The sequence below is a fragment of the Nicotiana tabacum genome, chromosome 15 (assembly GCF_000715075.1).
Source record: "Nicotiana tabacum cultivar K326 chromosome 15, ASM71507v2, whole genome shotgun sequence".
Classification (NCBI taxonomy): domain Eukaryota; kingdom Viridiplantae; phylum Streptophyta; class Magnoliopsida; order Solanales; family Solanaceae; genus Nicotiana; species Nicotiana tabacum.
The window spans coordinates 32,518,285-32,541,011 of record NC_134094.1 but is presented as its reverse complement, the minus strand read 5'-3'; the positions used below and the strand labels follow the sequence as shown (position 1 = coordinate 32,541,011).

The 22,727-nt window shown below is 38.9% G+C and overlaps 1 protein-coding gene across 1 annotated transcript; it reads left to right on the top strand.

Annotated features, from left to right (window-relative positions):
- Positions 1-11,723: 11,723 nt before the first annotated feature.
- Positions 11,724-22,267, top strand: LOC107830854 (pyruvate dehydrogenase E1 component subunit beta-3, chloroplastic-like). Its single transcript, XM_016658528.2, has 4 exons — positions 11,724-12,043; positions 12,294-12,403; positions 12,808-12,857; positions 21,021-22,267. The coding sequence occupies exons 1-4, from the start codon at positions 11,938-11,940 to the stop codon at positions 21,991-21,993; spliced, it is 1,239 nt and encodes a 412-aa protein (XP_016514014.1). The 5' UTR covers positions 11,724-11,937; the 3' UTR covers positions 21,994-22,267.
- The last annotated feature ends 460 nt before the right edge of the window (positions 22,268-22,727 follow it).

Below are 22,727 nucleotides of genomic sequence, written 5' to 3'. Positions count from 1 at the left end.
TTGGGGCTTTAGGAGGATATTTGCAATAGACTCTCCAAAACTCGTGCAGAACTGCTCTCATCTTATAGGGAGCAAATCACTGAGATTTTTGAGGATATGAAAAAGGCGAATATTTTAGATTTTTCTCCATTATAGTGTTTACTAGATTCTCTTTTCGAGCTTGCTTCTTCATATGACCAACAGTGATCCAATTTGGCTGATAAGATGAGTCAAGACGAGAAGCTGGAGCTGATTTCCAAAGCTAAGGAGCGTCTTGAATCATTCAAACTTGAAGCAAGTGAGAAAGTCAAGAAAGTTTCCTCTAGTGAAAAGAAACTGAAGAGAGTTGTGAAGAAGTTGCAGACATTACAACAAGAGAGGGACAACCTCAAAGGTGTTATAGAAGCGACTCAAAAGGAGGTTGAAGAGATTCAAGAAAAAGTTTCAGCTGCCGAGACTGAAGTCTCTTCATATGACAACATAAATTTGCTGATTGTTGATGATTCGGCCAATTTGGAGGAGAAGAAGAAGAACTTGGAGACTAGTTGTCAAGAATTGATCAACTACAAATTTTGTTTAGATTAGGCTATTAGCATTATCTCCCCTTTTATCTTTATGTTAGATTGACCTAGTAGATATTTATTTCATCTTAAATAAGATTACTTCTCCTTTGCTTTACATTGTCCGACTTTTATCTTAGTCGCATGATTTTCAGATTTACGCGCTTGTAATGAAAGATTCATATCTTGTCGTGGGAGAGTGCAAATAACGAAATATTTGATTTCTCGAAAATTAGACTTCAATATCTAAAATATATCAGTATCTTCATATGACAACGTAAATTTGTTGACTGTTGATGATTCGGCCAATTTGGAGCAGAAGAAGAAGAACTTGGAGGCTAGCTGTCAAGAATTGATCAACTACAAGTTTTGTTTAGATTAGGCTATTAGCATTATCTCCCCTTTTATCTTTATATTAGATTGACCTAGTAGATATTTATTTCATCTTAAATAAGATTACTTCTCTTTTGCTTTACATTGTCCGACTTTTATCTTAGTCGCATGATTTTCAGATTTATGCGCTTGTAACGAAAGATTCATATCTTGTCGTGGGAGAGTCCAAATAACGAAATGTTTTATTTTTTGAAAATTAGACTTCAATATCTAAAACATATCCAAAAATTGGAATCAAACACCTTCAGAATCGCCTCAGATAATATTTTGAAACCAACTTTAGATTCCACCAAGTTGAAAATTTCAGATTTGCGCAGTCTCACAAAAAATATCATATCTTGGTATAGAAAAGCCAAAATCATGAACAGTTTGATTTTATGAAAACTTAACTTACAAATATATAACATATCCAAAATGCAAGATCTAATGCCTTAAGGATAGTTTCAGATAATAGTTCAAAATCAATATTAAATTCTGACGCGGCGACAATTTCAGATTTGCACGACTTCACCAAAACTTTTGTATCTTGACGTAGGAATGTCGAAATAACAAACCGTTTGATCTATTAGAAACTGAACTTCCAAATATATAACATATCCAAAATTCAAAATTTAATTCATTAAGGATAGATTCAGATAATATTTCTAAGTCAATACTAAATTCTAACACACTGACGATTTTAGATTTGAGCGACTTCACCAAAAGTTTTGTGTCTTGAAGTAGTGACGTCGCAATCATGAACCACTTGATTTTTTGGAAAATAAACATCAAAATCTAAAATACATCCAAAATATAAAATTAATACTTTAAGTATAGTTTCAGATGATAGTTCGAAGTCGACTTTGGTTTTTGATATGCCGACAGTTCCAAATTAGCGCGACTTTACCAAAATGTTTTGTATCTTGGTGTGGAAGCCTTGAGATTGTAAGACCTTTTTAATTGTCAGAAATTGAAATTCAAGAGCTTCATTCTCACCAAATGCCTTAGGTTCAAGTCTCACTGAATTTGAATCATCGTGAAGGCACACCAAAAAAATAACTTGAAGGTTTGGCGAACATGAAGGCATAACGAATCCCTCGGACTTCAATGCAAATGCTTGGCAGCCCCCTAAAAGATATTAATCATTTCATTGAAGACATAAATTTACCATAGCGGCCTGCCCTCTTTAAATCAAATGGGATCCAAAGTTTAACAGAATATCTAACTCGATTTCCAAGTGCTGACTGAATGGATTACATTCCATCGTACTTCATTCGGACAACGATTGGGGGATTATGTATCTTTTGAACTTATGCGACTGAACTCAAAATAAAACTCTAAGTTGTCTACGTACCTCGGTGAATTAATTTGTTTTTATTTTTTTTTATTTTCTAACTTTTGCCTAGGCCGCCTCTTTCGAGATTTTCAACCTAGCGGGCCTCTTTTTTTGTGGTGGGCCGTACACAGTTTAGACTCATGCTGTCTAGGAGTATATGAACATGCAGTTTAGGCTCATGCGTCAAGAAGCGTTGCAACTTCAAGGATAGTACTTCTTCAAAACTTGCCATTGATAGGACCAATTCTCATGCCATCTGCATCAACCAGCTTGTAAGCCCCACTTGAGTAAGCTTCTTGTACGATATATGGCACATCCCATTTTGAAGTAAACTTCCCCATAGGTTTATGGGAAGTAATAATGGGTCTTTGTATGGCAAGGACTTGATCTCCTACTTGAAAGGATATCGGGCGAACTCTTTTATTGAAGGCGCGAGACAATCGAGCTTGATAACATTCAAGACTCTGTTGAGCTTCCAACCTTTTCTCATCAAGAGCCTCCAACTCTGCTAATCGAAGTCGAGCATTATTTTCATCAGTGATTCCTTCTTTAATAGCTAGTCTTAATGAAGGTATTTGACGCTCGAGTGGCAAGACGACTTAGACTCCATAAACGAGTGAATAAGGAGTCGCTTGTGTTGGCGTGCGGTGAATCATCCTATATGCCCATAAAGCTTCTTCCATACATCATTCCAATCTAGTTTGGATTTGGAGACGACTTTCTTTAACAAGTTGCATAGAGTTTTGGTGAATGCCTCAGCTAGACCATTGGCGGCAGCATTGTACATTGAAGAGTTACGTTGCTTGAAGCCAAAGAGATCACAAATCTTGTTCATCAACCTATTATCGAATGGATTTTCATTATCCGTTATTATGTAACGAGGAATGCCAAAATGATAGATTATGTTTACTCGGATAAAACTTGCAACATTTTCATTCTTTACCTCCTTAAGAGCAACAACTTCAGCCCATTTTGAGAAGTAGTCAGTTATAGCCAAGATGTATAGGTGCCCACCAGAGGCTTTGGCAGTGGTCCAATAACATCTAATCCCCAAGCATCGAACGGCCAGGATGCCCTAGTCGGGTGCAACACTTCAGGAGGTTGATGAATAAAATTCTCATAGAATTGACAAGCCTTGCATCTTCGAGCGTAGTCCAAGAAATCTTTTACCATCGTTGGCCAATAATATCCTTTTTATATGGAAGTGGAGCTTTGGTCTAGACTGGTGTGACACACATACCCCAGAATGTGCCTCTTGCAAAGCTTGGAGTGCTTCTTCTTCCCCTAAGCATCACAAGAGTACTCCCTCGAATGACCTTCTGTATAGAGTATCTTTATAGTAAAGGAAGAGAGGTGCATGACGATAGATTTCAGTCCTTCCCCTCGGATTTTCTGGAAGTATCCCATAGATTAATTAGTCGATAATGGGTTGTCGCCATTCTTCTTTCTCAGCTTTAGAAACAACGACAAGATGCTTGAGTTCATTTCCTTCACCTTCAACCTTATTTGGTGGCGGTACTACCCAGTTTTGGCAGACAGTAACTTGCGCTTGATTAGGCAGGGTTAACGATGAAGCTAGGGCAGCTAAAGCATCAGCCTTCTTGTTTTCTTTACTTGGCACATGTTGAATTGTCACGTCACCGACCCATCCCATTAATGTTTTTAGCATAATCATGATATGGGCGTAGTTCAAGTTTCTTGACCTCGTAACTACCTAAAAGCTGGTTGATCACCAACTGAGAGTCACCAAAGACTTGCAATTGCAACCGCTTCATTTCGACAGCCATTTCAAGCCCAAGTATTAGTGCTTGATACTCAGCAACGTTGTTAGAGCATAGTTGCGTCAACGTAAAAGAGTAGGGCAAAGCTTCACCTTGATAAGTGACAAATACTACACCAGCACTAGCTCCTCCGCGATGTGCAGCACCATCAAAGTACATCTTCCATGGAGGTTGAACTTCAATGACCATTACGTCTTCATTGGGTAGTTCGTCAGTTAGCTCCCAATCATTAGGTATAGGGTGATCTGCCAAGAAGTCTGCCAATTCTTGTCCTCTTACAACCTTTTGAGGGATGTACAAAATCTCAAATTGTTGAAATTGGAGATACCATCTCGCTAGTCGATTACTAAGAACAAGTTTTGACAACTTGATGGGATTAGCTTTAGAAACAAGACGAACAACATGAGCTTAGAAGTAGTGCTTCAACTTTTGAATTGAGAAGATTAGCGCCAAACACAACTTTTCAATTGGCGAATAATTTAGCTCGTTTGGTGTCATCATCCTGCTCAAGTAGTAGAGAGAGTTGTCTTTCCCCTCACTATTTTCTTGGGCCAACAACGCTCCAACAGACCTTTCTTGTACTGAAATATATAGTATCAACGGCTTTCCAAGCATAGGGGCTACTAAAACCGGAGGCTTCATCAAGTAGGATTTAATACTCTCAAAGGCATTGCTACACGCTTGGTCCCATTTGAAAGGGACACCTTTCTTCATAAGGCGACTGAATGGTTGGCACCTCCCAGCTAGGTTTGAAATGAATCTCCTAAGGTACGCTAACTTTCCTTGCAGACTTTTCAATTCGTGAATATCCCTAGGCTCAGGCATTTTCAAAATTGCATCTACTTTGGCTTGATTAATTTCAATCCCTCGATGTCGGAATATGAAACCAAGGAACTTTCCGGAAGTAACTCCAAAGGCGCATTTCAATGGATTCATCCTAAGTTGGTACCTCCGCAGCAATTCAAACACCATTCTCAAGTCTTTCAAGTGGTCGCCCTTCTTTCTTGATTTTAACACCAAGTTGTCCACATAACATTCGACTTTTTTATGGAGGAGGTCGTCAAAAATATTCTGCGTAGCCCATTGATAAGTAGCGCCAGCGTTCTTCAAGCTAAAAGGAATTACCCTGTAGCAATAAATACCCTTAGGGGTGCGGAATGCAGTAAGCTCTTCATCTTTTGGTGCCATGCGAATTTGGTTATAGCCTGACGAACTATCCATAAATGACATTGCCTCATACCCAGTAGTAGCATCGATCATCAGCTCTAGAATAGGAAGCGGGAATTTATCTTTGGGACACGCATTGTTGAGATCCCTGAAGTCGACGCACACTCGAATCTGGCCATTCTTCTTCCTTACAGGGATAATACTTGAAACCCACGTCGGGTATTTAACTTCCCGAATAAATCCAGCTTCAATAAGTTTGTTAACTTCAGTTTCAATTAGGGGAACCAAGTCCGGCCTAAAGCACCTTTGAGCTCGCTTAATAGGACGAGCGCCATTCTTGGCCGCAAGGTAATGGACTGCTAATTTAGGGTCCAAGCCAAGCATTTCTTTGTAACTCCAAGCAAAGACATCCCTAAACTCCTTAAGTAACTCAACATAAGTGCTTTCTTCATCAACTTCTAGCAAAACACTTAGGTAGGTGGGTCTTGGTTCTTCATCAGTGCTAAGGTTAACTTCTTTTAAGACATCAATCGTTGCCTTCACCCCTTCTTCAAGTTACATGGGAGCATCTTTCGCATCTTCATCTTCTTGAGGGTCCCCATCGTTGAAGGATATGTGATAACACAGTGAAACATCATCCAATTTCTCGCCATCCTCCATTAGAGATAAAATACCATACTCGCCTTGTGCAGTAACATGATACGAAGAACCCACACTTTCTTCATCTTCATCACGTTCTTTAGTGTAGACCACAGTGTATGGCTTCACCTTCAGTACCCCATAACACGAACCTATGACTTTTGTTTGTCGCTTCATTCTAGAATAAACCAAACTTTGGAAATCTTTAGAGATCTTCTGAATTTTGGGTGAAGCGGATGTTCTTGTATTTCGATAATTTCTCTGGAACTTATTCCACTTCTTTAATGAACCCAATCTCTCAAATACGAAAGTTCTCACAGTTAATTTTCCAAGTGAATCAAAGAAAGAAGGCATGTTAGAAGCGGCAGATTCGTCTTCTACAGTGATATAATTGCTGCTCGCCCTTCTTATGGAGATGCGCACTGGTGACGGTTGCTTGTATCCCAAACCTTCATGTGGTTTCCTCTTCGCAGCTTCTGATGGGAGCTTCCCTAACTTTGATGGCTCATTGGGATTGTATCCAGCTCTTGCAAATAGCCTGTAAGTGTTAGGATCAAAACCTTCATCTGTTCGTTTTGTAGGGAGTGCCACATTCTGCAAATGATTTTGGGCTACAAACCCTGCAAGTGGCTTCGAGGAAACTTTACTGCGTCAATTCATTTTACCAGAAGAGTTAATTCCTTTAGCATGTTAATTTGGAGATTCGATGATTCACCTTCATCTTTCTTCCTTTTAGGGACATATTGGAGCACGGGATTTACTTTCTTGCCATAAGACGCAATATCCCCTCTATGAGATTTATTCGCGTCGGGTTGTACCCCCTCAGTAACAACTTTGGCTTTACCAGCAGTCACCTCAGCTCTCTTAGCCGTGAGCTCGCCATCCTTGTCATTCATGACATCATCAACTTTTAGCTTCTTCACAATGTTGTTCTTCAAGTAGAACTTTGCATCGGCGAAGTGTGACTCAGCCTCGGTGAATGGCTCGTCATCAACAATTATCTTCTTCTCGACTTCACATTCATAGTATTTTAAACATTGATGGTAGGTAGATGGAACCACTTTATTCTTATATATCCAAGGCCTTCCAAGCAAGGCGTTGTATGAAGTCTTTGCATCGATCACATGCAGCCATGCACTTGATTGCATATCTTCAATGGTGATTCCCAACCTGATCGCACCTATGGCTCTTTGCCCCTCTTGGTTGAATCCTTGGATCGTCACACGACTTTTCGAAAGTTCGTTCATGGGAATACCGAGTTCTTTCACAGTGCGAATTGGCAAGATGTTCACTGAGGATCCTCCATCAACTAAAATTCGATTTACCCTTTCATCACGCATATAGCCAACCAGGTACAACGGGCGGTTATGAAGAGTGTCACCAAGTAGAAGGTCGTCATTTGTGAACATAACTTTTTCCTCGCATGCGTTAACTTCTTGAGGGATAGACTTGATGAGCTTTTCTGGAGATGGTGCCAACGGTAGGTGTAACGACCCAACCGGTCGTTTTGACTTTTAAAACCCCATTCCCCTAAATAAAACTTCCCGTATGTGCTTTAAATGATTTATGACTTATGGGGATGGTTGGTTCGGGATTTGGAAGTGTTTGGGTTGAAATCGGAACACTTGGATCCTTAAGTTTTTGGTCAACTTTTTGAGCAAACAGACTCTGGATCGGGCCGTACGTCCTCGGCAGAAATCGTGCTTAATAATAATAATAATAATTATACGATACTTGGACATTTTATTATAGCTTGTAAAGCTATTTGATAAATTAGAATTTTTATTGAAATTGAATTGCAGCTTGTAAAGCTATTTGATAAATTGGAATTTTTATTGAATTTGAAGGATTTAATTAATAGATTAGAAATTATTTGAATTGAAGGAATTTAATTAATATATTGAGAATTATTGGAATTGAAGGAATTTAATTACTTCTGCTGGTTCAATAAAATTATTGTTAACTCTATGAATCACGTTAATATACATATTTCTATTTTCATGATTATTTAATATTATTGACCCATAGTGAGTGTCAAAGTCGGCCATCTCGTCTCTACCTCTTCGAGATTAGGCTTGATACTTACTGGGTACACGTTGTTTTCATACTCATACTGCACTTGCTGCATATTTTATTGTGCAGGTACATATATGTATAGCGGCCTTGTGGGCTCAGAGATGTGGTTAATAATTGTGGGGATATAGGTGAGCAGCATTCTATATTACGATCCGCAGCTAACAGAATCTCCGTTAAAGTTATTATACTTTCCTGTCTAATTTATATTCTGGACAGATGTTGTATTTTATTTTAATTCCCTAGTAAATGCTCATGCTCTTGTGATACCGGGTTTTGAAAATAGTTGTGAATTGTTTAGAAATTTAGTTTTTAAAAAAATATTTATCATTTACTCTATGGGTTTTATCTTTACTATTTCATTGAAAAACATTTTATTTCAAAAACACTAAAATAGGTAATTAAGTAAATTGATTATGGTTGGCTTGCCTGACAGTGGTGTCTGGCGCCATCACGACCTATAGGTGAAATTGGGTCGTGACAGTAGGTCATCACTCTTTTCTTCCCCTTTATCAGCATTGCAACAAGAGACCTCAATACCATCATGGGAAATCTTCATGCGGAACTAATATGGCAAGAAGTCCTCCAAGGTCACTGGATGTCGTGGCTTTTGAGGGTGGTGCACCTCCACTTTTTCTTTCTTCAAACGCCTAACTGGATTTCGTTTCCTTGGTCCTTTTACCATTATTTTCCTTGTTGGTTGTTCTATTGATTCTTTTCGTGGGCTCCTTTTATGGCGCCTACGACGAGTCACCAATGTCTAACCTTCATCATCATCAGGTTGATCGACTTCAACTTTATTGTTCTCCAGTAATTATCCATCTTTACTTTCTTTAAAACCACATAATTCATCCGGACTGAATGAGCCAAAGGTAATAGAGACTTGGTTTGCATTTGCTTTCTCATCTTCAAGCACGATCTTCTTTTCACGAGCCAAGTCCATAACTTTGTCCTTGAAGACAAAGCACTTCTCTAGAGGGTGGCTCACAAGTCGATGGTATTTGCAGTAATTTGGGTCATTCGTTTTACCAGCTTCATTTCCGCAAGCTCAATGAGATTTAACTCGAGGAGTTCTTTAAAAATTGTTGGCACGTCAGAATCCAGAAATGGGTACTCCTTCTTTTGCATTTCTTTTAGAGTCAACTTCCCACTTGGTTTATCTTGAAAAGAAGTGGATTTCGTATTGTGCTTCTTGCTCACCTTTGTTGTGAACTTCACAGGTGATGCGTTGACATTCCTAGCTTCTTTGTTTTTAGACTTGGGTACGAACTTGCCCCACTTCCTGACTTCTTGCTTGTCGTTCACTTTGCGAGGCTCATAGATAGGCAGCCTTTCATTTCCAGCGGAGACCATGCTTAACTCCATATCATAGGCACGAGTCACAAGTTCTTCAAATGTGCTAGGCTTGATACCTTGCAGGATGTAGCGGAGTCCCCAATGCATGCCTTGGATGAACATCTCTATGCCAGAAGCTTCACTAAGCCTCTCTTTGCAGTTGGGGCTTGTATTCCTCTAATGATTGATAAAGTCGATAACTGGTTCACCTTTTCGTTGATGAGTATTTGTGAGTTCTATCATACTCACAGTACATATCGTGTTATAAAAGTGATTGAGGAACTCTTGCTCTAGTTGATCCCAGCTAATGATAGATCCAGTCTCGAGGTCTGTGTACTAGTCAAAAAGCATTTTCTTTTAGCGAGCGTATAAACTACTTGATGAGGTAATCTCCATACGTCCCAGCATTGTTGCACGTCTCAATGAAGTGCGCCACATGTTGCTTTGGATTACCTTTACCATCAAACTGTTGAAACTTTGGAAGTTGATAGCTAACATGCATCTTCAACATATCGACCCTTGCAGTGTATGGCTTTGCATATGTAAGGGAGAACTCGGCAGCAACTTCATAATTGTTCTTAATGGTTCCTTCAATGAACTCCTTCAGTTGATCGATTGGAATTATCCCTTCAGATGAGACAGGGATAGCCTTAGCGGATGCTACTTGTCTTGGGGGAGAATCAATCTCTGGAACTTCTGGGAGCTTGCCCGGTGCATGGGTGGATTCTTCTTCCATCAAGATTCCTACCCTATCTGTTAGCTTGTCAATTCTAGCATCTTGATTTTGCATGCACTTGGTCAAGCCAGCGATTGCTTCCGTCAAGTTTGCCAATTGCTCCTCCACAGATGAAGTGTTTGTTACCATGACTTGCATGATCGTCGTGGACGAGGGAGAGTAGTATGGATTATCACATAGATTGATCCTCGATTGGCTCACACTATGTGGTGTAAGTGGGGAGGATACATCACTTGAAGCATCATCATTTTCCTTCGCAGCAGAGTGCTTGGATCCGGAGAGGTCAAGCAGAGCAAGAGTTTTCTTTATCTTTTCAGCAACATCGCTTCCTCCTTCGGGTGCGTTTGTGGAAGATGTTGCTCCTTTTTGAGGATGAAGATCCGAAAACAGGGGTTGATGCGGATGGCACTTGGGGTGCTTGTTATCCTAACGATCTTGCTTTGCTCCTCGTAACTGGTCCAAAGCTTCCAAAGGTAACATCGAGGATGCTTTATACATTAGCATAAAACTTGGAATTAGCGGCCTTGGTGGAAGTTGAACTGGAGTTGATTTTCTTTAAAGCCATTTCAATGTTCTTGAACTTTGGTGATTGAAAAGTTGCGATGAGAGGTAGAGATTGTCCCGCTGGGCGTGCCAGAATTTATAGACAATAAATTGGGTCGAGAAAATAAAATCAAGACCGAAAAATATCGCAACAATCATAGTATTTGATTTCAAGTAATTTGAGTGTACAATCTCTATGAATCCTCTGATTCTTCTTTTCAATAGTAAATAAATTCAATTGCCTTTAAGCTTGATCTTGAACCTATATTTGTTGTCACGAACGATGATCTTGAATTCAACTAGCACGAACTTTGATTTAAACTCGTACTCCTTGAATCTTGATTTGCTCTTCGTTCTTGAGCTTGAACTTGAACTTGATTGCTTGAAGCTTGAAACTTATGGAGGAATTTGCAGCGTTTGATCCACGAGCTTTTTCTTGCTTCTTGTTATAACTTCTGGTATTTTTCTCTCAAGACCCCTATTTATAGTTGTGGGAGGGAAGAGTTATGATAAGAATAAACTCTTTCCGACCAATCAGATTGAAGCGTGACAAGGCCACATTTGATTGGCCAGAACATGTCACTTGCACATGTGGTGCGATTTCATTGGCATTTTAATGTGACTTGGCATGCCTTGTCATTTTGACACGTGGCATGATCCTATTGGCTCTTTTGTTTGACTTGGCGTACCACGTCATTTGACACGTGAGCATCAAATTGGGCCTCTAGGAAGATGAAATCTTGGGCTTAATGAAGTGGGCTCATCACTTTAACCCAATTAATGGGCTAGCCCAATGGATTAAGACTTATTTATTTAATCCATATATATTTGACTTATAAAATTAATTCAATTATATTAACTCATAATATTTATTTGGCCTAATATATCTTGCATTTAAATATAGTTCAAATTATTTAATAAATTTAATTCTAAAATTTATATGCATACAAATGCCCCTACTTTATTTAGTGCTATTTGCACCCCTTTTATAATTAGGACAAAGTCGGCATACCGAAAATAATTCGATCTTTTAGTACTTCATGTCATAACAAGTAACGAGCTGGTCGTTAGGGTAGGCCCACCAAACTAGTTCCTAACTCCTAAGCCATCAAAGACAGCGGATAATCATAAACTTTCTAATGACAAATTTACCCTTCACATGGACACTTGTCAAATTACAGTGAATAAGCAAGTACACAATCAGGCGATGTGAACGAAGCACAAATTGACTTCACTCTTCTTTTTACACTCAATAGATATATTTTAAATCGCCCAATCCAACTTATCAAACACTTTGTTATCTCCGCCCCCTTCTTAATTCATATATATAGCTATAGGTGGCTTTTGAATTCTCAATCTGATACTCCTTTTTTTTGTTTGAATCAAGAACGGATTTTTATTCGTGGGTTTTTCTAAATGGCTGCTATTATACAAGGAATTGGTGCTGCTACTGCACTTTCCTCAGCCAATTCTTTGGATTCCAAGAAGTCACTTTTCGCCAATTCTCGCACATCTTTTTCAGGTTCGTTGCATTTTATGAATCATTTATCTATTTTCCTTAATTGGGTTTTGTAAGTTTTGCTTAAATTTATGCCTTTTTTGGGTTTAATTGATTGTGTATGTTTGGTTCAATTTTTATGATTCTTGGGTTTGTCTAATCTTTGTGTTTTATGGTGGAGCCTTGTTTAGTATCCAAAGTTTGAATCTTTTGTGTTAAATTTGTGGAGTTTATGGTTTTGTTTTGATGCATGTGTTTGTGTTTGTTGGTGCAGAGAGGAAAGGAAGGTTTTGTTTGGTTAGATCTGATGGGCGTTTGAGTTATGGTTTGAACCGACGTGGCGGTCGGGGAAGAGCTGAACAAATAATTACTAATGCAGTTGCTGTTAGTATTCTTCACTCTCTCTCATTATGATATGATTGTGTGTGTTTATGTATGAATGTAATTGTGTACTAGCAAAAATGTGCATAATTAGCTGTCCCAATTTTTCATTTTTAGTCTGTCCGTTCCAATTTGTGTGACTCTCTTTCCTTGTTGTCTTTCCAAAAGAATGACATATTTGTAAATTTTGAATGACTTTAAACTTTTCATTTTATCATTTTACAATTAATGACATGATTTGTAGCCACAAAATGTCTGGCTTGTTTTAGATCACAAGTTTCAAAAGTCGGTCTTTCTATCTATCTTAAACTCTATGCCCAGTCAAATATCATCACATAAAATGGGTTAGAGGGAAATGTTATTGTTTTTGGACTTTGATTTTGGTGTTGCCTGTAATTCTTTTACAGGCAAAAGAAGATACTGCTGCTGCTGCTGCTTCTACTTCATCCAAGCCGGGGTATATTTACTTCTCCTTTGAGTTTTACATGCACACAGTCTTTATAGTTCAAATCGCTTTCTTTTAGTTTGTTGAAGTTAGAGATGAGCACTGTGGTGATGCTGATACTATCAGAGATTTGGGTTAATGTTTGGTTTTGATAAGCTTAGGAGATGACTGTTCTTCTATGCCACGTGTAATGATCAACAGGTGTCTAAACACACAAGTGTGTTATATCTCAGTCGTAGATTAGCTAGGGATATTTATGTCATTTTCTTTCCTTCACACACTTGAGTCGGTTAGCTTAGCTGGAGGTTAGTTATGCCAGCTGTTAATTAGTGGAGTGGTTCACATGTGTATAAGTAGGAACTTGTACAGATACAATCTCAGTTTTGGAAATAATACAATTTCCTCATTTACAATATTTCTCTCTCTACAATTTTCACATGATATCAGAGCATATGCTTTTTTTGTCTAGATTCTTCTAGAATTTTCCAGAAAAACTCAGGTTCTTCGTCAGGTTTCCAAAACTCATTACTTCGATCATGGTTCTGGAGGAAGATACTCCAACTTCTGGAGTTTCTACTTCTGCTACAATGGAGAAGATCGATCATCTTCACCCGTATTATCTTCATGCTTCAGATTCACCAGGTATGACATTGGTTTTCAGTGCTTTTGATGGAACTGGATATGGCTCATGGAGAAAATCTGTATTAGTGTCACTATCTGCTAAGAATAAGCTTGACTTCATTGACGGAACTTTGCCAAAACCAAAGGAGAATTCTGCTTTTTTTAGCCTTTGGACTCGTTGTAACGACATGGTTTTTGCTTGGTTGTTGAATTCTCTTACAAGAGAAATCAGATCCAGTGTCATGCACTCTAGATCTGTACACGATTTATGGAAACAACTTGAGAAGAGATATGGACAATCGAATCTGGCACAACTATTTGAATTGCAAAAACAACTAGTAGAAACTGTGCAAGGATCAAATAACATTGCAACCTATTTCAATAACATGAAAGCAATTTGGGATGAAATTGAGCTACTTGATGTAGGGTTGTGTGCAGTTGTGCAGAGTGTACATGTGGAGCACCGGAGAAAAACAATGCACTTGAAGAGAGACAGAAGTTAGTCTAATTCCTAATGGGACTGAATGAGTCATACACTGCCTGTAGAGGAAACATAATGATGATGAATCCTTCACCAGATATTGATAGAGCTTACTTTCTTCTATTGCAAGAGGAAAGACAGAGGAGTATACAACCTTTGGGGAATTATCCTAGTGATTCAAGTTCATTTACTGGTACTGGGCAGAATGCTAGTCAAGGACAATACAGGTTTAACAATAACCAAGGAAACCCAACCAATGGACTAAGAAACAGTCAGACTCAACATCAGGATTACAAGAGGAATAATTCTACCAATCTCATTTGCAGATATTGTAAGAAACCAGGACATACCATTGAGAAATGTTATAAGATTCATGGCTATCCCCTCAACTTTAAAAATAACAGACTTAGACCTTTCAATAATCATGCACACAGCAATGCAACTAGCACTCAGGAAGATACTCAATCACATGCTACTGATGTCAGTATAGGTATTAAGCAAGAACAACTCACTCAGCTAATGGAGTTATTACAACAGGTTAAATTTGGACAGCAGGGACCTTCCAGTTCTGAGACCAATGCAACAGCTAATTGTGCTGGTATACACTCCTCTTCTCTTCCACTCATCACCTCTAAAACACATTTTTGGATCCTAGATTCTGGAGCTTCAGAACACATGACTTTTGATGCATCTATTCTACTTAATGTTGAACCTCTGCCACAGCCTGTCTATGTTAATCTACCTAACTCCTATAGGATCAAAGTTACACATGCAGGGAAAGTTCCTATTCACCCAGAATTAACTCTAAATAAAGTTTTACTAGTGCTAAGTTTCAAATTCAATCTGATCTCAGTGCAGAAATTTTGCTTACAGTTCAATAGCCTTCTCATGTTTGGTGCTACTTCCTGTGTGTTGCAGGGCCTTTCCTTGAAGAGGCCTCTGGCTCCTGGTAGGGTGAAGAATGGACTCTACCTTTTTCAATCCTTCTATCCTCCTGCTGATTCTCTGCACCAAAGCAAACCAGTGTCAACTATTCCAAATAATTGCACTCAGCTTATTGCTAATTCTTTGTCTAGTTGTTCTACTAATGTTTCTTATTCTGCTGAGTCTTGTCACAAATTATGGCATGTAAGACTTGGGCATATGCCTATTTCTAGTATGAAAAACATTTCCTTTTTACCTAAAGCTGCTCTTATTCCTGATACATTCCCTTGTACTATCTGTCCCATGGCAAGACAACATAAATTGCCCTTTCCTGTTAGTACTACCTCTACTTCTCACACTTTTGAGCTTATACATATTGATACCTGGGGACCTTATAACACAACAACTCATGATGGTTTCAGGTACTTCCTCACTATAGTTGATGATTTTAGTAGGGGTACCTGGACCTATTTACTGAGCACTAAGGGTGACGCCTTTACTGTTTTAACCTCTTTTGTTTCTATGGTGGAAAGGTAATTTTCTGCTCAAGTAAAAGTTATTAGATCTGATAATGCCCTTGAGCTAGGGGGCAGTTCTACAGCCAAAACCTACTTTAATGATAAAGGGATAATTCACCAAACCTCTTGTGTAGCCACACCCCAACAAAATGGGATTGTTGAACGGAAACATAAATATCTTCTTGAGACTTGTAGAGCACTATTGTTTCAGTCCAAAGTACCTCTAGTCTACTAGGGAGATTGTTTACTCACTGCCACCTATTTGATAAACAGATACCCTACTAAATTGCTCCACTATAAGTCACCTTATGAAGTATTATTTGGCACACAACCTGACTATACCTCCCTTAAATGCTTTGGCTGCCTATGTTTTGCCTCCACTTTATCTCAACACAGAAGTAAACTTGATCCCAGGGCCACTCCATGTGTTTTTCTTGGTTACTCTTTTGGCAAAAAGGGTTACAAACTACTTAACCTCACTACTCGGGATTTGTTTGTTTTCAGAAATGTTATATTCCATGAATCCATTTTCCCTTTTTCTCTAATGACTTCCCCTTCTCCTTCCTCCTCTCCTCTTTCTTCTATTGTCCCTCCTATGGATTTCTCTTCTAATCCTATTCATGTTCCTTCTTTCTTAGATTCTCCTCCTGCTTCTCCACTTTCCCCTTCCCCTCCTTCTCCTAGTGTTACTTCTCCTTCTTCTTTACCTCCTACTCCTAGTCTTGTTCCTCTTCCTCATTCTCCCCTCTCTCCTTCTTACTCTTATCCCCCTTCCATTTTCTCCTCTTCTCCCTTATTCTCTGATCACCCACCTCCTATTGCACTGCGCAGATCCCTAAGACGCCACAAAACCCCTGCTTATCTCTCAGATTTCATCTGCAATGCTCTTCACCTCACTGATGTTTCTTCTCCCTGTTTCCTTTCCCCAGTCACCCCTGCTCCCTTTCCCTTTTGTGCTTTGTCTGCCTCCAATCAACATGTTTTTCAGTCTATCTCTCATATCCAAGAGCCTGTCTCCTACTCACTTGCTGCTCAGCATCCTGGCTGGCAGGATGCCATGGCCATGGAACTGGATGCCTTGCTTGCCAATGATACCTGGGAAGTGGTACCTCTCCCTATAGGCAAGAAAGCCCTTCCTTGTAAGTGGGTGTATAAGGTTAAACTTAAATCTGATGGTTCTGTTGAAAGGCTTAAGGCTCGACTGGTGATTAGAGGGGATACTCAAAGGGAAGGCAATGACTTCACTGAGACATTTTCCCCTGTTGTTAAAATGACCACTATTCGATGTATTTTGGCTATTGCTGTGAAGAAGGGTTGGGGCCTCTACCAGTTGGATGTCAATAATGCATTTTTACATGGTGACCTCCATGAGGAGGTTTATATGAAATTTCTTGCAGGTTTCTCTCCTCCCTCTCCTCACCTAGTTTGTCGTCTAAAGAAGTCCATATATGGTCTGCGACAGGCCTCTCGTCAGTGGTATGCTAAACTGACAGCTGCCTTGAATTTTAAGGGCTTCACTCACTCTCTCAACGACTACTCTCTGTTCTATAAGCGTAGTGGTGATTCTGTGTCTCTATTGTGGCAGTTTATGTCGATGACATTCTATTGACTGGCAATAATATGCAAGAATTAACTGATTTGAAAATTGTTCTTACATGCTGAGTTTCAAATCAAGGATTTGGGTGACTTATCACTTATCTTTTTTTCTTGGCATGGAAGTCCTTAGGGAGCCTCAAGGTCTGATTCTCAGTCAACACAAATTCACCCTTGAGTTGCTCTCTAAATTTGACTGTCTTGCTGAGCGACCTGCTTCTTCTCCTTTGAATCCTACTTGCAAATTGTTTGCTGGTGTGGGGGACCCTATCCCTGATCCTTCCCTTTACTGTCGTCTCCTTGGCAAACTCAATTTTTTGACCCATACTCGTCCGGACCTTTCTTTCGCTGTGCAACATCTCTCTCAGTTCATGCAAGACCCTAGATTCCCTCATTTGGATGCTGCCAAACACTGTCTCCGTTGTCTTCTCAAAGATCTTGGCTTGGGCCTTTTTATGACTTCCTCTCCTTTTGACCTTCTTGCTTTCTGCGATTCTGACTGGGGTTCCTGTCCTGATACTCGCCGCTCCGTCAGTGGTTTTTTTATCAGTTTGGGGTCTTGCCCTATTTCTTGGAAATCTAAGAAACAACCCTCTATTTCTTTGTCCTCCGCCGAGGCAGAGTACATATCTATGCGTCGTGTTGTGGCTTAGTTAACCTGGCTAGTTCGCCTTCTCTCCGATTTGTCTCTTCCTCCTTCGTTACCTGTTCCGCTTCACTCTGACAGTCAGACGGCCATTTACATAGCCAAAAACCTCGTCTTTCACGAACGCACTAAACATGCGGAGCTTGACTGCCATTTTGTCCGGCAGCAGTTCCAATCTGGGCTCATCTCTCTTTCTTTTGTTCCTACTCGTCTGCAATTAGCCGATATCCAAATCCTTACCGGGTCCCTTGCATCGTGACATTTTGGGCAAGTTGGGGGTTCAATCTGCACCCTCCAACTTGAGGGGGGGGTGTTGAAGTTAGAGATGAGCACTGTGGTGATGCTGATACTATCAGAGATTTGGGTTAATGTTTGGTTTTGATAAGCTTAGGAGATGACTGTTCTTCTATGCCACGTGTAATGATCAGCAGGTGTCTAAACACACAAGTGTGTTATATCTCAGTCGTAGATTAGTTAGGGATATTTATGTCATTTTCTTTCCTTCACACACTTGAGTCGGTTAGCGTAGCTGGAGTTTAGTTATGCCAGCTGTTAATTAGTGGAGTGGTTCACATGTGTATAAGTAGGAACTTGTACAGATACAATCTCAGTTTTGGAAATAATACAATTTCCTCATTTACAATATTTCTCTCTCTACAATTTTCACATAGTTGCCACTTGTCTCTCCTAATACTTGTCTTCTAGAGCTCTAATCACCACTTGTTTTATGAAAATTCATGTCCTAGGGGTGGCTTGTTAGTAGATCAGATTAGTTATTCATCATGGCTCACTAGGGCAATGTTTGACAATCTTGGCTTAAATAGGAGCTTGGCTGGTAGGATTATTTTTTTTGGTGGAGGTACTAATCTTGATGGAGTTGTTAAAAGGAAATAAGGAAAACAAAAAAAATAGCTGTTGCTGTTTAACTTCAGATGATGCCTGTTCATCCTGAAATGAACATGTCTAATTCTCCTCTTTGTTCCGGAAAGGAAACAAAAGGAAGGAGAGGGATGGTGGGAGTGATATGGTTGTGTTTGGATTAGTACGAGGGATATAAATCAGGAAAAAATAGAAAAGAGAGACAGGAAGGGACTATGTAGCGATTAGAAGCCCAACCCTTGTTTCCATCCAAAAGTATGTGTAGTTTCCATCCAAAAGTATGTGTACATAGAGAGATAAAGGATACAATTTTAGCGGATCTTTTCTTTTAGCCAAGCAAGTCTCCTGTGGACTTTTCTGAAAAAACAGGGAGTTATTAAGGGTCGTTTGGTTGTGGTATTAGAGCAATTAATCCTAACATAGAATTCCACATATATAGGATATACATTCTGCATAAGATAATTAATAGTTTGGTTGCATAAGAAAAGAATAATTGCCGCATAACAGCATTTGGTTGGCGGTATTAAATAAAACTCGAGTTAACATGCGGGATAGAATGTGGAATAAGAATATGTGTATTAGCAATGGAAGGATTAAACTGTTTAAACGTCCTTGTAAAGTAAGTAATTCATGTATAATAATCCTTCATATTAGTCACCGCATAAACAACCCTCAATTGTAATTCCTGCATAACTAGTAAGTGAACCGAACGATCCCTAAAGCTATAAATTGTGTGTATTCTCACTTTTCTTTCTTGTGGTACTTTAACTTTTTTATCTTTTATTTGCTCCAAAATTTTGAATTTCTTTTTTTGCCATCACATGTATTTTATTGATGGGAAAACAACTCTAAGATGTTGGCTTATCCAAACAAGACAAAAAAAAACCTAAGATGTTGATTGTTGCTGAAACCGTACGGCTATACGAAAGATCAATTCCTAGTTCAAGCTTGTAAGGAACTGATTAAATCTTAGATTGTGTCCATATCATTTAATTAATTTCACATACACCAAAAAGCTACCAAAAGTGTACAACTGTACTGACGTCTTGGAATGCATTTTGCCTTGCGCACCATTTTACTGCTTGAACCTGTCATGCGACTCACAAACAAAAAGAAGAGAACTGTGACTCTCTCTCTCTCTTGATATCTCACCATCTCCTATTTGTTATTGCTAGAAAAATTCCCTTCAACTCTATATGGATTCATTGCGGTCCTTGCTAATAGAGTTTGCCAACGTCAGTTTTTTAAAAGTTTTCTTAAATGTAAGCTAGTAATGTTATTATTGTAATTTTTCACTGACCTATAACCCCAACATAGAGCTGCTTTTGCATGAGGTATAGAACCAATTTTTTCGCACTCTACAATATATGTCGATGAATATATCCTTCTTCCTCCCTCTCTATGAATTTCTATGAATGCTCTTAGCAAAAATGTGGTCTCTATTTTACAGAATAAACCCAAAATGGTTTGGTGTCACCGTTGTAATGCCTATAATAATGCCCCTAAGTCTATGCACTACCCCTCTTTTCCAAAGTTTTATAAGTAACACCACTATAGTTTTTCCAGCTCATGCAAGTACATTTGTATATAGCTATACCTGGTAATTACCAGTGTTTCTATTGAATCATCATATCAATGTCTTCGCTAAGAAGAGAAACTGATTTTTCCAATTCAATTTTGAGACTTGACTTCAAAAATTTTGGTCTTTGGATTTATCATGTATGTGAATTACCTGATTTTCATATCTATGCAATATCTGCTTAATTAGGTTTGAGACAGAGAAATTATGGAAACATAAACAAAATGGAGAGTTGATGATCCATGTTGAACAAATACTTTGAATTATCATGAGAAAAGGCACGATGGAGGTTTGCTTTCTTGGTGTAAGGTCGAACAGATGCTATGATGGAGTAGAGTGTTCTCTCTGTGTGTGTATAGTGCGGGGAAATGTATTTGGCTGGTCGGATATGCACTCTGTTCAAAAGGAAGGTGGCATATTTTGTAGGAAATTTAGCTTACTTTCCTACTTCATACTTGTTGAATTTCTGATTTTTCCTCTCTTATTTGTTGGGTTCTGAGGTTCTAATTACATGAATGATATAGGCAACCAGAAGCTAGTAAGGAGGTCTCTTATTCATTCTCTCTTCCTCATGCATAAAATTCCTGCTGTGGAATTCCTGTTACTGATCTGGTTGTTTGAGGGGTATAGATCTCGTTTAGTTTTGATGGTGGTCATAACCAACATTATCTTTGAATGTAGAAGGACTCTTCCGAATGATTGGGGATAGATTGTCTGTGGTTTTAAAAGAACTCTATAACTGTGCTTGCTTAATCATTAAACTTACGTCACTGAATAGATCTTTGTTGAGTGGTCAGCTATGCACTCTTTTCTCATATTTTTTAATGTCGATCATGGTGTGAACTATATCAATTATCACTTACCTGATTGTTCTTTATCTAGCTTTCTTGTTGCTTGATCACACCACTTATGTGATTGAATGTACAATCTTTAGGCATGAACTATTGCTCTTTGAGGCCCTCCGTGAAGGTCTTGAAGAAGAGATGGACAGAGATCCCACTGTATGTATAATGGGTGAAGATGTCGGTCATTATGGAGGTTCGTACAAGGTAACTAAAGGCCTTGCCCCAAAATATGGTGATCTCAGGGTTCTCGACACTCCCATTGCTGAGAACTCTTTCACTGGTATGGGTATTGGAGCTGCAATGACTGGCCTGCGTCCAGTTATTGAAGGAATGAACATGGGATTTCTTCTTCTAGCCTTCAACCAGATATCTAACAACTGTGGTATGCTTCACTACACATCTGGTGGCCAGTTTAAGATACCAGTCGTCATTCGAGGTCCTGGTGGAGTCGGTCGACAGCTCGGAGCAGAGCACTCTCAGCGCCTCGAGTCGTATTTCCAGTCAATTCCTGGAATCCAAATGGTTGCCTGCTCAACCCCTTACAATGCCAAGGGCTTGATGAAGGCAGCTATTAGGAGCGATAACCCTGTGATTCTGTTTGAGCATGTTTTGCTCTACAACCTCAAGGAAAGAATTCCAGATGAAGAGTATGTGTTGAATCTTGAAGAAGCAGAGATGGTACGACCCGGGGAGCATGTTACCATTTTAACTTATTCCAGGATGAGGTATCACGTGATGCAGGCTGCGAAGACGCTTGTCGACAAGGGTTATGATCCTGAGGTCATTGATATCAGGTCATTGAAACCATTTGACCTTCACACCATCGGAAATTCAGTGAAGAAGACTCACCGTGTGCTCATCGTCGAGGAATGTATGCGGACAGGAGGTATTGGTGCCAGCTTGACGGCCGCTATAACTGAGAACTTCCATGACTATTTAGATGCCCCTATTGTATGTCTCTCATCACAGGATGTGCCAACTCCGTATGCTGGGACGTTAGAGAACTGGACTGTTGTCCAACCTCCCCAGATTGTTACTGCAGTCGAACAGCTTTGCCAGTGATCAAGTAGTAGAAGCATTTGCGCCATTTCATTCTGTCATTTGCTTATCTCATAGTTCAACTTCTGATTGTTAGTTAAAATGTCTGATTATGTTAGGGATTTTGAGTATTTGGAACTTGTAAGTTCTAGTTAAGGTGAGATGTGTCTGATTGTTTTGTTGTCTAGTACCTACAGCAAAATGGTGTTTAGATTTCATGGAAACAATATCATTGTTTTGTTTCATTTGAGATTAGTTTCTTAACTTAAATTGATAAGATTGTTAGTCATGTTTTTGCAATATATTACCTTTGATACTATTGTAAAAAATATGAAGATTTGAGTAGGTTAATTCAAAGTATCTCTACTATTAAAAAGTAGGAAGTCAGTCAGTTTTTCTTTTTTTGTAAAGATTTTTTACTTTTTCTTTTTTCCTTTTTTCTATAAAATTTCAGAATTATCTAAGAAAAAATAAAATGATAAAATTTACCTTAAATTTTTGGGGCCTCAAAAGGCCTACAACAAAAGCTTTACTAAACTCCCCTTGAGCTACACCTACTTAAAAGTGTAGCAATTTTACAGTAGACTATGGTAATTGAAAATAGCCAACTTAATTATATTGGTTGTATTGCGGTTTCTATGTTTACGATATCTATGACAGATTATTAGAAATCATGCCCATAGCTGGATGTGATTCATATTTACTTGAATATATCATGCCAATATCCTTCTTAAAATAATAATATAGCTTCTGTTAAT

What these genes read in the sequence shown, in the direction of transcription:
- LOC107830854 (XM_016658528.2), top strand. Translation starts at nt 11,938, where the DNA reads ATGGCTGCTATTATACAAGGAATTGGTGCTGCTACTGCACTTTCCTCA. An exon ending in TTCTCGCACATCTTTTTCAG is followed by an intron (nt 12,044 to 12,293) that starts GTTCGTTGCATT and finishes TTGTTGGTGCAG; the next exon opens with AGAGGAAAGGAAGGTTTTGT. An exon ending in TCTACTTCATCCAAGCCGGG is followed by an intron (nt 12,858 to 21,020) that starts GTATATTTACTT and finishes TACAATCTTTAG; the next exon opens with GCATGAACTATTGCTCTTTG.